The 16,124-nt window shown below is 48.2% G+C and overlaps 1 protein-coding gene and 1 non-coding gene across 5 annotated transcripts in view; both read left to right on the plus strand.

The window, feature by feature from the left end:
* CCDC88C (coiled-coil and HOOK domain protein 88C) overlaps positions 1 to 16,124 on the plus strand; it is a 143,086-nt gene that overhangs the window by 117,153 nt on the left and 9,809 nt on the right. For 3 of the 4 annotated variants that reach the window (XM_081548277.1, XM_081548278.1, XM_081548279.1), the window contains 5 exons: positions 26 to 212; positions 2,817 to 2,962; positions 5,489 to 5,578; positions 7,065 to 7,303; positions 12,508 to 12,696. In XM_081548277.1, the coding sequence (XP_081404403.1) occupies positions 26 to 212; positions 2,817 to 2,962; positions 5,489 to 5,578; positions 7,065 to 7,303; positions 12,508 to 12,696 (851 nt within the window). Of the gene's footprint in view, positions 1 to 25; positions 213 to 2,816; positions 2,963 to 5,488; positions 5,579 to 7,064; positions 7,304 to 10,007; positions 10,549 to 12,507; positions 12,697 to 16,124 lie in introns of those variants that run through there. The other variant, XM_081548280.1, reaches the window with a different exon arrangement.
* Positions 1,634 to 1,740, plus strand: LOC145530777 (U6 spliceosomal RNA). The gene has a single exon (XR_014072070.1). It is a non-coding gene; the product is annotated as a U6 spliceosomal RNA (small nuclear RNA).

Genomic DNA, 16,124 nt, shown 5'->3' on the forward strand with positions numbered 1-16,124 from the left:
CCGCTCCCTCCCCCACCATCCCCAGGGTCAATTTCCTGCACCACCAGCTGAAGGGGGAGTATGAGGAGCTGCACACCCATACCAAGGAGCTGAAGACTTCGCTGAACAGCTCACAGCTGGAGCTGAACCGCTGGCAGGCCCGGTTCGACAAGCTGAAGGAGCAGCACCAGAGCATGGACATCTCGCTGACCAAGCTGGACAACCACTGTGAGGTGAGGCCTGGGGCTGGGTGGTGGGGCCCGGGACACCAGAACGAGTCCCCTGGGGTGACAGCCCTCCGGCTCAGCGGGGTTGCGATGGGTCCTCCTTGGCTCATGTGCTCTGAGGACGTGTATGAAGGTGGTCCAGAGGCCAAGAGGAGGCCAGAGGTGTCTGGGTGGGGAACGGACACCTCGACTGATCAGGATGCATGCAGAAGCACCATGGCATCTGATCTTTGCCTTTTGCAGTGGGTCAGAGCAGGTACAGCGACATAGCTGAGTGCTGTTATTACTGCCCTCTTGGCTGTGTCCATGCTGTTTTTCCATTTCTTCTCATGTAGTAGCTGCTCTCTTCTAGAGAAATGTCACAGGTTTTTTGTTTTTTTTTTTTTTTGCCCCGTGCTGGGGTTTGGCTGCCTGGCTCCTGATCCCAGGGTGGTCAGGTTGGAGCTTGCACTCACATTCCTCCCGTTTCCAAAGGAGCAGAGCCCTGCCTTCTGGTGCACTCGGTTGGAAAGTACTGTGTTCAGCAGCAGGCCTCGCTCAGATGGAGTTGTAAGCAGATCCTGGGACAGTAAGGCAGGGTAGACAGGGCAGGGAGGAGTGGCCGGGTCCCGCCCCAGCCCCGGGATGGCCCAGGACAGCCGGGACCCCGGACACAGCTCCTCTTGCCCTTTGTTTGTTGAGAAACACTCCGGAGGGTCTTCTCCTTTGAGCTCGAGGTAGCCCTTCGGGGCATCACAGCTGAGGAAGCAGAGGCCAGGGTGCCAAGATGCCCAAAGACGCTCTGGGCTGGGACTGGGGCCTGTGGAGGAGGTGGGGGCCACGACACAGGCAGACACTGTCCCGGGGAGCCCTGCCACCACGGGCTGTGCCACACAAGGCGGTGCTTCGGGGTCTCCCTGGGGACTTCAGGGCAGAGCCTGCTGCCACCCAGGCTGTCTAAAGCCAAAGCTTGTCACTTTGCTCTACACCAACCATCATAAACATACTCTGGAGCAAGAGCTGGCCATCCTCAGCCCAAAACTCAAGTCCAGCCCCTAAACCTGTTTCTATATGGCTGTGAACTCAGAATGACTTTTGCATTTTATAATGGTTGAGAGAGTGAAAAAAAATTTTTTTTTATTTTGTGGCAAGTGCAAATGCTGTGACACTTAAATGACAGTGTCTATAAGTCAGATTTTACTGGAGGGTGGGCATACCTCTGCATGTACGTCTTGTCTCTGGCTCTCGCCTGTTGTAACAGCGGAGTTGCGTGGTTGCAACAAAGACCACCATCTGGCCTGGAAAGCCTGAAATATTTGCTGCCTGCCTCTTTACAAGAGAAGTGTGCTGACCCTCAGCTAGAACGGAGTTGTCCCCTAGAAATAATGATGTGGCCACCAGATGTAATTTAAAATCGTCAAGTAGCCACATTTAAAAAGTGAAAGGAAGTGCTCGCTTCGGCAGCACATATACTAAAATTGGAATGATACAGAGAAGATTAGCATGGCCCCTGCGCAAGGATGACACGCAAATTCGTGAAGCATTCCATATTTTTAATACAGTATACTAATGCATATATATGGAATTTGAAAGATGGTAATGATAACCCTATATGTGAGACAGAATAAGAGACACAGATGCATTGAACAGTCTTATGGACTCTGAGGGAGAAGGTGAGGGTGGGGAGGGTGGGACGTTCTGGGAAAATAGCACTGAAACATGTATATTATCATATGTGAAACAGAACACCATTCCATGTTCGATGCATGAGAAAAATGCTCGGGGCTGGGGCAATGGGATGACCCGGAGGGATGGGATGGGGAGGGAGGTGGGAGGGGGGTCCAGGATGGGGAGCACATGTGGACCCATGGCTGATTCATGTCAATGTATGGCAAAAACTACTGTAATATTGTAAAGTAAAGACAAAAATTAAAAAAAAAATAAAAATAAAAAAGTGAAAGGAAGCAGGTGGGATTAATCCTAAGTGATATATTTTGTTCACATAGTATACCTAAAATATTATCATTTCCACATGTAACTGCAAAAAAATCTCATTAATGAGATATTTCACGTCCGTTTTTTAGTTAAGTCTTTAGGACCTGCTGTATTCGCCCTGCTCATCTCGGCGAGGACTGGCTGTGTTGTTTTTGTTTGTTTGTTTGTTTTTCTGGCTGCATTTTAAGTGCTCAGCAGCCATGTGTTGCCCACAGCTGTCAGATTGGGCAGTGGCCCTTTAGGTCCTTTCACATTGTCACCAGTTGGATAATACTGAGATGAGTGTCTTTTTTTTTTTTTCTTTTGGCTGTGCTGGGTCTTCTCTGGTGCTCGGGCTTTTCTCTACTTGCGGCAAGCAGGGGCCACTCTCCAATTGCGGTGCTTGGGCTTCTCAAGTAGCTCCCGGGCTCTATAGCACAGGCTCAGTTATTCCGTGGCATGTGGGATCCTCCCAGACCGAGGATCGAACCTTTGTCTCCTGGATCGGCAGGCGGACTCTTTACCACTGAGCCACCAGGGAGGCCCGAGATGGACGTCTTGGCACACGTGGCCTTTTCCTTCTTTTGTAAGCTGGACTCCCAGCAACCGATTTACGGGGTCACACCATTTTTAAGACACAGTTGATCTGTATTTCAGCTGCTGTCCCGACTCAAGGGGAACTTGGAGGAAGAAAACCATCACCTCTTGAGCCAAATCCAGCTGTTGAGCCAGCAGAACCAAATGCTTCTAGAACAGAACCTGGAGAACAAGGAGCAGTACCATGAGGAACAGAAGCAGTACATGTAAGGGCCCTGGGTGATGGGGGCGCCTGTTGACACTGGGATCCTGGCTTCCCCGTTCTGGGCCAGAACAGCCCCAGGGCCCGTCAGTGTCCTGAGGGCAGGGGCAGGCCATCTTACCAGCCTGTCCTCCTCTCGCTTGCCCTGGAGTGGTTCTGGGTTTCTGCAGGTGCTGGCGGTTGGGTTTTGTTAGCTTTTTAAAGGCACTGCCCACCGCCAGAAGCTTCTTACTCTGCTTTTGGAATTAAGTGCACCTCTAAAAATACAAGCGTGCCACTGAGAAGTAGCTCAGGGAAAGAATTCACATCAAAGGCTGAGCACAGATGTCATCGCAGGACTCTTTCTGTCACTCATGTCTGTGTTCGATGATCATCTGGAGGGTGGGTGACCAATGTGCCATGGTATTTATTTCTGCCGGCTTTACGTGGGCCCTGCGAGGTGCACAGTGATCTAGTGAACGGGAGCTGGTGGGGCTGATGGAGTATGACTAGAGCTGTGTCCGTACCAGACAGAGGTCAAGGAGCTTCAGGGAGATTGAGAAGGAAGAGACGGGGCTATGCTGCTGATGCAGGACGGGGAGAAGCAGGGCAGATGAGAGGATGTGGAGGTGGAGCACGGCAGGGGTCTGGGTGCAGGGAACGTGGAGGAGCCCCAGCAGAGGAGGCGCCGATGCCTGGCTCACGAATCAGGATGCACCGGGAAGTGTTATAGGATGCTGGTCCAGCCAGATCTAGGAAGCTGCCAGAAATGAGCTCAAGAGGAAGAGCTTGGTACTGATACATGGTACAGACGTGAAATAACCCAGGATGGGTCCATGGTTTCAGGGGGTTTCCACCGCTCTGCTGTGGTGGTTGACTGTCCTTGCTGTGGGCAGGAGCACCTGGCCGGCTTGGGGAAGGTAGGAGATGGTTGTAGAGGGGCGTGGTCTCTTCCCAGCTCTCAAGTATCATGAGGCTTGTTTGTTATCCTCCCAATTTCATCTCCATGTTCAGAGGTGGCTCATCACCTACCAGAAAATGCTTTGCATCAAAAACCACACCATAATTTTAGGGGCAGAAACGACCGTTGCCTGAAGTTGGGCCTCTGTAATCCAGCGGATAATAATCACTGCAGACGCCGGGCAGGTGCTAACTAGAAGAGTAGGCGCTTGGACCCCAGGGCGATGGTTGGATGACAGTTCTGCATTAGGGAGCGTCTGCGGAGGGCCAGGGGTTGGCAGGCTTCCCGGAGGCTGCTTCGAGCGGAGCAGAGTGCTGTTCCGGGGGCCGGGAGGGGCCTGGGCCTGCTCTCTGACTTTGCATGAATCTGTGGGGGCGAACCCAGCCACGGAAGCCCTCCAGGCTTAAGGCCACGCAGCAGGCCATGAGGACAGAGGAACAGATCACAGGCTTTGAGTCAAGGGGGCTGACTCGAGCAGCAAGGGGTTGGGGGTTGGTGGTCAGGACCCAGTGGTTCCCGACGCTGCTTTTCTTCATGAGGAGTTCCCTTAATGGAGAACGCTCGGGAAAGTCCCCGGTTTGGGTGGAACCTTGGCAGCGCCTTGACAGAAAGAAGCCTGAGCCATTGTGTCTGACCCAGAAGCCTCATTTTCCAGTGAGGAAACCAAGGGTCCGAGGTGTGAAGAGACCACCCAGGTGGTGAGAGGCTGGAGGGGACAGGAGTCGGTGGCCCTGTGGGCAGTGGTGTACGGAGTCTGCCCGCGGGACTCCCTGAGATAAAACACACCCTGCGAATCAGGAAGGCCAGCGTCTCCCAGGAAGCAGAGGCACTCTCTGGCAGCCCAGAGTTCAGGAGGTGTTCTTTCTGCGTTTTTGGAAATAGGAACTGGTTTCCAACATGTACAAGCTGGGAGATTTTGCTTCGCAATCTTGAGTTTCTGGCTTCTCTGGAAAATGAGAAGATCTACCCTATCCCCCCGACCCCAGACCTGCATTCATTCCTACATGGCAGCAATCTGGGGTGGCTCACCATGCCTCAGGCCACACTGCCCTCTCTGGTCTTTCCAGGCCCACTGTGCTCCTCATCTTTTCTTTCTGGCCCCTGGAAGGTTTCAAGTTTGTTTCCATAAAGTGTAATCAGAAATCCCAAGTTGGAATGGGTCCGAGTCAGAGGTCTGCTTCCGCTAGGATGACTTTTTCCACCCTGATGCCCACCTAGCATCTGAGGGCACACCTCACCCTACCACCAAGGTCTGGTTGATAGGCACGCCCAGGAGCTGGCCCTGAGTGTGACCCTGGGGTGTCCCACGTCCTGAATGACCAGGCCGGAAAGTCCTTGCTTCTGAGCTGGGTTTTCAGACGGTCAGGGGTTTGCTTCCTTGAAGTCACTCACAGCTGGGTCCTGGGTGCTCGCAGGCCGCCTCAAGGTGTTAGGACTTCCTGGGCCTGTATCCCGTGTTTCCGTTCACATATTCTTGACTCAGTAACCACAGTGGCCCATGTGACGTGTGCTGGGCCAGGTCCCAGGCTGAGCTGATGAGTGACTTCATTTGTCTGACTTAAACCAATAGTCTGTCCCTTCTCTCCACAGAGACAAATTAAATGCCTTACGGAGACACAAGGAAAAACTGGAAGAAAAAATCATGGATCAGTACAAATTCTATGATCCTGCTCCAAAGAAGTGAGTTGACTTCAGTTTCAGGGGCTGAAACACAGAACAGCAAACATTTCTTGTTCATGCTCAGGGCAAAAACAGTAGCTGTCAGGAGCAGCGCCCGGTCTGTAGGGCCAGTGTCTTCTACACTGGCAGGTCACCTGTGTGCACATCCCTCCCACGGAAGAAAGATTTTAGAATTTCTTTCAGCCCTGTGCTGGGTTGTAGGGCTGGCTCCGTCCCCTGAGGCTACTGGCCTCGTCCATCAAGCACCACTTCCCTGGGCCTGGGCTCCAGGAGTCGGCCCTACGGATAGTCCTGGCCCAGCCCAGCCTTGAAGTCAGAATCGCTATGCATCCCTAACGGCCTCTCTGTTAAAATCGCAAAACCACAGAGTTTCAGAACTTGTCTCAGCGTTCCCTTTGGCAGATGGAGATGCTGAGGCCCAGATGCGGAAGTGGAGCGGGTTGTGTAAACACAGTTCAGTGTGGTTCAGCACAAGAGGAGAACCCGGCTGTGGTTCTCTTTTCGATACAGCAGAAGCCTTCTCTGTTTCCTGTTAGCTACAGCTTTTATCACTTACTCATTATATTCCGTTTTTTCATTCACACGGCCCACTCTTCACTGCCCTCTGCCGCCACGCCCAGATTCCTCAGTGCCGGGAGTGGTCAGAGAATGCCAGCTTATTGTTACACTTCCTGTGAACCTTAGCAGGGAATGAGGAGGAATGCGAAGCTGAAAATGGCATTTTGACAGAAAAATGGCCACCTAATAGATCATATTAGCAGAGCACTTCTTTTATTTCACAGAGGTAATCAGATTTAATGGGCAAGGGCTTCCCAGGTGGCTCAGTGGTAAAGAATCTGCCTGCCCATGTAGGAGATGGGGGTTCAATCCCTGGTCAAGAAGATCCCCTGGAGAAGGAAATGGCAACCCACTCCAGTATTCTTACCTGGGAAATCCCATGGACAGAGGAGCCTGGCAGGGGCAGTCCAAGGGACCACAAAGAGTTGGACACGACTTAGCGACTAGACAACAACTCCCCTTGTGGTCCAGTGCCTTCCAATACAGGGGGTGTCGGTTCAGTCCCTGGTTGGGAAGCTAAGATCCTACATGCCTCCTGGCCAAAAATCCAGACCATAAACCACAGAAGCAATATCGCAACAAAGTCAAATAAAGACTTTTTAAATGGTCTACATTTTAAAAAAGAAAAAGGATTAATGGGTGCACTTGAAATTCTGTTTTTGCAAGAGAGTAGTGTGGATTTCTGCTCCCATACATGGTTCTACCATCCCTGAGCTGTACCTGATTGAGAATTCCATTCTGTCTCCTGAGCCCCAAATACAGTGGTCATGGTGGTGATGAAGAGCGCTATTATTCTAAACCCCAGTTACTGGCCACCTTCCCAAGCTGGTGATGGGGACACCAGCCCATGTTAGGACACTACACCCAGTGACCTGCTGGAGCGGACAGTGGAAGGTTGACTGTGTCCTAAAACTCTACTTCTCACTAGGAAAAACCACTGGATTGGAGCCAAAGCCTTAGTCAAACTCATCAAACCAAAGAAAGAGGGTTCCAGAGAACGCTTGAAGTCAACCACAGACAGCCCTCCCCAGCAGCTGGAATCCCCAGACCTGACCTTGCCAGCTGCTTCTCAGCCACTCAGATCTCAGCCCGAGAACCCTGAGTCCACCCCGTCGGGCTCAGGCTGCCCAGAAGAACGTGATGCCCATAACGGGCCCCTGGGAAAAGGTAGGCGTGCTGACCTGGCTGGCGGAGGTGGGGCTAAGGGACCCTCTCATTGGACAGGGTAGAAGGAGGTGGAATGTAGATGTGCACATGTGTGTGTAAGAGCCTGAAAGGGGTGTGTTAATAGCCAGGAAAATATAAACCCACGTCAGATAAGAAGCATCACTAATCGTATAGACGAGGAGAGGGACTCGAGCCAAAACTGGCAACACAAGCACCAAAAGCAAGCTCTGTAGCATACGCTTGGGAGTTTCCTTGTGCAGGTGAGAGATTTAGAGTAAGCTGTCTCTGTAGGGACATCCCAGGCACATTTCACGGGTAATAGGCGTATGTAGGATCTCAGCAAGTCCGCGTGTGGTTTCAGTCTTTTCATAACTTGGAAAGGCAGGCAGGTTTTCTTCTCAGCCTGACCTGACCTTCAGTCCTACCAGCGAGGGCGCTTGGCTTAACTTTCCATGAGGGCTGTCATTCAGAGTTTGCCAGAGGTTCTGAAATGGACTTCTGGTTGATTGTGCTTCATGTCGTCAAATCTAAGAGGCTATCAATTATAAACTGCACAATTACTTTAGATACCACTGGCAATCCAATGATGCAGAACTTTACCACTTAGGACTTTTATCGTACTCTGGTTGACAAGCTCTTCTAAAAGACTTAATTTGACAGATTTTTGTGTATACACATAAAAGGAAAATATAAACAAAATATATTGGTCGTGGCAGCAACAATTTTGTCACCGTTTCATCTGGACCCCCCAGTGGTGACTCTAAGATACTGTGGAAACTGCACCCTGATTTCAGTGATGTTAAAATTTGGGGGTGGGAGATGTACATCTTAGAATTGATTAAACACGGCATTTACTTCAAACATTGTTCAGTTTCCAAATTTACTTTCAAATATCATTGCTCGGATTATTTATACCAGACCTACAGCCTGAGTAATTTAAGTTTTTATGAAAGACACCAGGATTTTCTGAAGATCAGGCCTGTGCCTGAGCTCCCCACGTTCTCAGGAGTGGGGGCTGACATTACAGTGCTAGGAGCCAGTGACGAGCCACCCTCTGTTGGGTGGGACATGCACCGGCCTTTCGGGAGGCCGTGTTCACCACTTCAGCTACTGTCGTGTCACTTCCAATTGCACAAAAGCAAGTGCTTTCACACATTGGGGACTAATGTTTGCACTCCCATTCTTCGCAGGAGGTCAGATTATACAAAAGGCTCTTGTTCAGGTCAGTGATGATGAAACTTAACGTTTGTTTTCATCTAGGCAGGTTCTCTGGCCTCTAGTTCTCATATTGGCTATTCAATTGTTTTGACATTCATCGCCTCCACTTGTATTAAAATTGTCTTAATGCACTATACCGGAGCAGGTTGCCATTTCCTCCTCCAGGGGATCTTCCCCACCCAGGGACTGAACCCACATCTCCTGCATTGCAGGCAGATTCTTTACCACTGAGCCACCAGGGAAGTCCTTAATTAACCATAATCAGCCCAATTGAGTCAGGAAGATTTTCATGGGAAAAAACTGCTTGTACTAATCCAGAAGTGAGCAAGTCAGCGATAATTATTAATAACAGCAGCCATTCGTTGAATGCCTTTTTGGGGGAAGTCAGCACCTTTTTAATTTACTTTATCTGCCTCATTTAGTCCTAACTGCTCTGTGAGGTAGGCATGATTAATCACCCCCTTTTCAGAGCTGAGAAAGTGAGGCTTAACAAGGTGAAACACTTGCTGCTATAATAAGTGACAGAGCTTAGATTTGAACACAGGCCTGTTAACTCTGGAATCTGAGCTCTTCGCCACCAAGTGCGCTGCCCGCAGTGAAAGCTGAAAAAACATGCTGCCTAACAGACATGTCAGGCATGCCCCCGGCAGAACTAAGGGCCCCAGTATCACATAGTCAGTCCCTTACCTATGGTGTGAATATTGACCACCAGGTGGTGCTATGGAAGAAGAAATAATGGAGGTTCTGGTTCCAAATTTAATTCTAAGTCAGAAATTGGATATATTGGTTACGTTTCTGTATGACATGTTCAAAAAGCTAGACCAATTGTCTGCTCCGATAAGACTTTCTAATTTAAAAGTCATGTATTAGAAGAAAGGGTATAGTAATTCTTGGTGTTGAGGGCTTTGGAGTCTGAAAAACAGGTATTTTCATTATTTTTCAACTCATCCTGCCAAAAAAGGTTATTTCAGATGTATAAGAATTACGGTGAATATAGTCAGGCAGACTATTTCATTACAGTGGGCCAGAAAAGTGTTTCCAAGGTCTTTGAAAAGGAATGAGGGTAACACATGAGCCAAATTGTCAGGGAGTCGGTCATTAAAATGGATGAGTAAGAGAAGCTGGGTCCTAAATTAATGAACATTCTTATTTAATAATTTAACACATTGAAATTGAAAATCATCTAAGCCCTTGGCTCCTTGAGCAATATGTAATTCTCTTCACGTGCTGAGTAAAGTGTTGGCACTAAGATGCCACTAAATTAATTAAATTGAGGCAGAGCATAAATGATTCACTGAGTCCTGATTCCAGTCTTGCCGTGGTTTTTGTTTCCATCTTACCTGGACGGGACTGGATTCTGATTTCCAAAGTACATTGAGCTAATTTAGAGTTACGTGTTATTATTCATTTCATTTATTTGTTGTGTTTTTTTTTTTTTTTCTTTTTTTCCTTCCTCTCTCGGGTTATCCTGGGGATAACGATTTAGCAACTCAGCGCAAAAAGAGTCCCTTTTTGAGAAGCAAAAGCAAGGACAAAGACAAGTCTCCAACGGCCCACCCAGCTCTCTCTAAACGCCTGCGGTTCTGGTCTTCCTCTGACATCCCATCCTCTCCTAACGAGCCTCTCCCCTTTTCAGAAATTGGAGACTTCTAATCCTTTTCCTTTACCATGTGTCTTCACCATGTATCCTCCTTCATTTCTGAAATTCAAACAAACGGAAAAAAAAACAAACAAAAAACAGTACCTAAAGGCCAGATGACCCCTAGCGGACCCCTCCTCCCAACCCCAGTTCCAGGCCAGACTTTAAAGTAGCCAGCGTGGATTCTGATTTCAAAAGAGAAGATGAGTTGCCACACCCTCTGGACCGTTTCTCCAGCACAGCACAGTTGTAGGGGCGCCTCGGGACATCCGTGCCCCGGTCCGGGGGCCACGATGTCCGTGCTGAGTAAGTCCAGTGGCCATGTGCTGCTCCCCACCCTCGCACCTGCAGGCTTTTGTCACGCTCGAGAATAAAGCAGAGCTGGTCAGTTGTCGCTGTGCTTCCTAAAACATACGGCCTCTGTCAAGTGACTTTTTTTTTTTCCCTTAAGGCTTATCTTGAAGCAGCTAAATTGAAAACCGCTGCCCTTTTCTCCTCTTTCTTTGTCAGAGCCCCGAATTGATGGCTTTTGCCAAATAAGGTCCTTTTTAGAGGTGTTGTATCTTTTGAAGGATTTACTGTGCTCCATTCAAGCGTTTTGAATAATTGCATCGATGATGCCCAGCCAGAGGCCAGCCCAGAATGAAGCTTTATGACTGTACTGTCATTCTCTGAACATCTCGGATGCTGAAGTTGCAACAGCATTGGACAGAAAGAGCATCAGCAGGCCAGTCACGCCCAGAGCAGGGGAAAGGCTGGTCGAGAGAGGCCTTTAGCTACTGCAGTTTCTTTCTCTCTTCAATCATTCTTGTCCCATCTTCATGATTTTTGCCACCTCTGTCCATCACCTGTGTGGTTACTGACATATTTCCCTTTGAACTGACCCACCGTCTCCACTTAAATTTATCCTCAAAGGATAGATTATTACCTGTACTGTAAATGGAGAGCCAGTACCGTTAAAAACAAGGTAACTATGTAAAAAATAAGTCCACACGTATTGAAATGCTGAAGTCAGCTGATGTGGTACCGACTTCCTCTCTCGCTTGCCACCTTGGGAACCCTGGGCTGTTGTGGTCCCGGCCCCCCTGTCCTCTGAGCATGCTGCTGGAACAGTGCTGTTTCTCTGCTGTTCATTCTAACTGTTTGGTCATCTCCACCTCCCCCCCACCTGCTCCTCCTCTTAACTTCACCTGTTGGATGTCTGCCCCATGCATCCCACCAGACAGACTTGAATCTTGCTTCTCATCAAGGTTATCTTTCAGAATCCAAATTCTACCTTGATTTCAAGTCATGATAAGACATAGGCGATTAAAACTTCACCATGAATCCAGACTTGAGTGGCCGAAGGGCTGGCGGGGTCAGGTCCATGGAATAGGGTCAGGGAGGGGCCTGAGAGCCTGATAGTGGGCATGGCTCTGGGTCTGCAGCCTTGAGGTGCCTGGAGTGAGATGTCATGAGAGACAGCATCGTCTTAATGCTCATTGGAACTCCAGTTGCGTTAATTTTTGTCTCATATATGGAGAGCCCATCCCCTTTCTTACTACGAGACAGGTGGAGGGTTGGTTTTTTTTTTAAATATTTTTATATAGGATTTTACTTAACTTTGACAAGAGTATATCTTCATGGTAGAAAACTTCAAGATTGCAGAAAAGCATAAGACAGAAGATAAAAATCCTTCTGGTAGTCAGTCTTACCATGCAGACATTAAAGATCTCTTACATTATTGTTAAAGTGACAATAAACTTTTTCCTGAGTTTATAAGTGAAGCCAGTTGTCAAGATGCACGTCCTGGACCTTCAGGGCCTCAGCCTCAGGTCATAGTGATCCTGAGCAGACATCTACCAGAATCTTTTTTATTTTTATTTTAAATTCAATTTTTACTGGAGAATAGTTGTTTTACCATGTGTTAGTTTCTGCCTTACAGCAAAGTGAATCAGCTGTATGTATACACATATCCCCTCTTTTTTGGATTTTCTTCTGCCAGGATCTTTTTACATCAGGGATTTGCGTGATACGCAGTGCTAGGTGGCAGGCGTGCCCTAATATGTTGGATTTCTACCAACATTTTATTTGTCCTCCTGAGTTTTTCCTTTGTCTCTCAGCCACAATTCCAGTGCTTGCAGTATGGCCCATCAGTGGAGCTGGGGTCTCTGATACAAGCCTGCAGCCAGGGCCCTCCTGTTTAAACCACAGCCCGGGGTCGGGGGGGCGTGGGTAGGGGGCAGCTCAGCTTTTCGTCCCTGTGGTCTGTGTGCCCTGCTGCCCTTGCTTCTAGGCCTCTGTGTGGTCGCCCAGCCTGAGCCCAGGATTCTGCCACCCTGTCTCTCAATGTCCTTTTCTGCCCCAGGCCCTGGGGACCTAAAGCCAAAGCGAGGGTCCCCGCACCGAGGCAGCCTTGACCGCAAGGATGCCTCTGCTGACCCAGCCGTGAAGCCCTGGCCTGTGGAGCTGGGCCCCCGGCCCTGTTCGACCTCAGCCATCACTACAACCCCTTCCAGCTCCAGCTCCATCTCCCGGCACCTAGGCCACACCAAAGGTGAGTCATGGGCCTCTCCAGAAACAAGAGGGCTGAGCATCTGGGGCTCAGGGTCCTTCCTGAAGACCCCATACTCTATGGGGGAGGAGGGTCCCAGGCTGAGAGGTAGTGAGCAAGGTGATGAAGTTGTGGGCAGACTCTGGCATCACCCAGAGTTCAGACTTCAGCCCTGCCTGCTAGCTGAGTGGGTGGTTAACTGGACAGATAAGGTCATCATTTAGAGGCCTGATCCCAAGCCACTGGAGGGGAAGCCCCAGGACCCGCTCCCACCACCACCATGTAGAACTCGGTGGCACCAAGTAGATCTAGAAGAGAGGTAAACCAGCATCTGGGCTAAAGGAGGCATCCTCTCCAGCCCACCTTAGTAGAAGTCTGGAGGTTCATTCTCTGTGGAGGATACACAAGAGGGTTGCTGAACCGGAGGTGGATTGACAGAGTGGGTTTATTTTATTCCCAAATAAAAAACAAGGGAATTGTAGGGAAGGATATACAAACTGAAGGTCTCCCAGGTTGCCAGTAGCCATGTGTGTTCACACCTTTAGACATGAGATTAAAATATTGTCCCAGTCATCTGATCAGCTTAAGAAGATCCCAGCTGAATGTCTCCATCAGATCTTGCCAGGTGAAGCCCAGGGACACCTCTAGAGCCTCTAGTAGCAGACCAAAACCAGTGTGAGATGCAACAGAGTAAACAGACATAAGATGGAAACTCTACGATGCCCGTCATTAACATAGTCAGAGATGAGCAAAGCTGTTGTACCCATGAAACGAGAATAGGGTGCTACCAAGAGAGGGGAAAGTACTGGGAAATTTAAGATACGCAAACAGAGAGGAACAGGTAAAGCTTAAAAACCAAAAAAGACCTTCGACTGATAATTTAAAGATAGGAGACATCCAAAGAAACAGCTAAAAAGACTGAAAGTAAGTGCCTCACATTTGTTAGAAGTTGGAGAGCAAGAAGTGGTTGTTATTTTTCACAGTAATACTACCCACTTTGCTCTTAAAACCAGGGGCTTGCACAACCTTGGTTTGACAAGCAAAGACAGACGGGGTCCCTGCCCTTGTCCCGGTTGCTTATAAGTAGGAAGCCCCCTAGGGGAGAAGGTGAGTGGGGTGGGCACAGGAGAAGTGGGCAGCCTCTCCCCACTGCCAGCAGTCGCTTACTGTTGGGTGTTAGTGGAGCTGTGCCGTGAGCTGTCTGGGAGAGCCATGCCCTGAGCCCATGTGCCAAGAGTGTCTGTTGTCCACAGCCATCAGTTCCCCCTGGTTACTGGAGCTCTGGGGTGCAGAGGCCCTGCCTGGTTCTGGGGAAAAGCTGGGAACACCATCTCCCCTCAGGGTTTCGGGGGTCTCTGTGGTTCAAGGTCCAGCCCTCTGGGCTGACCTACAAGCTATCTCAGCCTGGATCGCATCACCGAGCCGGACCCCAAGCCTGGAATCTCATCACTGGCCTGCAGAGCGAGCACAAGGGTCTGTCACCATGGTGCCCTCGTCCTGCCCACGGCAATTCCTTTGCAGCCTGGCTCTCACATTCTGGGCAGTCACGGTGGGTGGCCGTGTAACCATCATCAAAATGGAAACTGCCTTCCCCCACCCACCAGGCCCAGGATTTCTTTAAGTAAATCTAGTTCCTTTTAGAGTAGAATTTCATAATCAAGATCTGGCCATGACAGAGTTGTCATTGCTTCTGCACCCTTTCAGTAAAGAAATTCTTTTTTCCAGTTCTATTTTAATATTACAGGGATATTTTTCCCTTCGATTTCATGTGTGTGTCCTTTTCTTACACAGACATCTTCTCTCTTAAAACATTTACTTATATTTCCTGAAAATATGCAGTGATGGTTAAAAATTTTAATACTGATACTGCTACTAACAAAATCACCAAGTGGTGTTTATTTCCTTTGTAATTCTTCTAGTGCTTAGATTAAATCTCATTAAGGATGCACAGAGTTTTATATTCAAAATTCACTGGAATTTTTCTTTTATGGATTATGTTAGTGGGTTCATATACACTAAGGTTTATTTGTTTCTGTCTTTAATTTTAGAGTTTTTTCTTTTTTAAATTATGTTTTTTAGTACATAAAATATTTACATAATTTAAAGCGAAATTACAGAAAAAGGCATGCTTAGATTTCTAAGCCTCACGTCTCTCCCTTTCCCCTCCATTACATTCCAAAATCACCCTATAGATAACCTTTTTTTTAGTTCCTTATTTATACTTTGTGTTTCTTTTTGCAAAAGATAAATAAATAAAAATATTGCATCTTGGTATGCAATATTTTTTTTTTCACTTAGACATATGTCATGGAGATCTTTCTCATTCTTTGTATAAGCACACAATAATTAAAATGTTGATATGACGGTATTCAACCAACCAGTCCCCAGAGTTGATTCCTAGAATTAGGATTGCTGGGTCAAAAGAAAAATACAAATAAGATTGTAAGATCTTATTAAGATCCTCCTAAATAAGATTCCATATTTTTTAAAGGTTCTTCAGAAAATTCTGATAATTAGCCAGGTTTAATGACCAAGAGCCTACATATCACTAGCCATATTTTACTATGGTAATCAAGGCAGCAAGTTTTAATTAAGCCACTACTTTGAGTTGGGCATTAGGTTGTTTAGTCGCTAAGTCATGTCCAACTCTTTCATGACCCCATGGACTGTAGCCCGCCAGGCTCCTCTGTCCATGGGATTTCCCAGGCAAGTTTACTGGTGTGGGTTGCCATTTCCTCCTCCAGGGGATCTTCCCGACTCGGGGATCGAACCTGTGTCTCCTGCATTGGCAGGCGATATCTTTACCACTGAGCCACCAGGGAAGCCCATTGGGCATTAAGGGAGAACACAAAAAGTAGGATTCTCCTACCTTCAATGAATTAAAAAAAGGAATTGTCCTGCTGTCATCTCCTGGGAGAACCTGCAAAGGAAGCGATTAGATCATATCTAACTTAAAAAGAAATTTATTGGAGCATAGCTGATTTACAGTGTTTGTCAGTTTCTGCGGTACATCAGAATGAATCAATTATACATATATTCCCTCTTTTTTAGATTCTTTTCCCAAATCGACCGTTACAGAGGATTAAGTAGAGGTCCCTGTGCTATACAGTAGGTCCTTATTAGTTATCTATAGTTATTTATAGTAGTGTGAAGATCGTACCTAACTTTGAGTGTCTCTCACTACCAGAATTTTTATAATAGGAATCAAGGGTGGGTTGGAAACCCTTTTGCCACTTTGGAAGGACCAGAGTCTACTGTCGGAAAGAAACTCGCAGGTCCGAGGCATAGGGCACTTGAGTCCCTCTCGGAGAGGGCCGTGGATGGCTGGCCGGTGCTTCCGGGTCTATTTCTGGAGCTGCCAGGGCAGGGCTATCTCCAGGGAGTCTGCCTCTCTTGTTGGGTGCTGGAATCTTTCCTTTGCCCTCCTCCTA

This window comes from Giraffa tippelskirchi, chromosome 12, assembly GCF_054371585.1.
Source record: "Giraffa tippelskirchi isolate mGirTip1 chromosome 12, T2T-mGirTip1v1.2.pri, whole genome shotgun sequence".
In the NCBI taxonomy this organism is placed as follows: domain Eukaryota; kingdom Metazoa; phylum Chordata; class Mammalia; order Artiodactyla; family Giraffidae; genus Giraffa; species Giraffa tippelskirchi.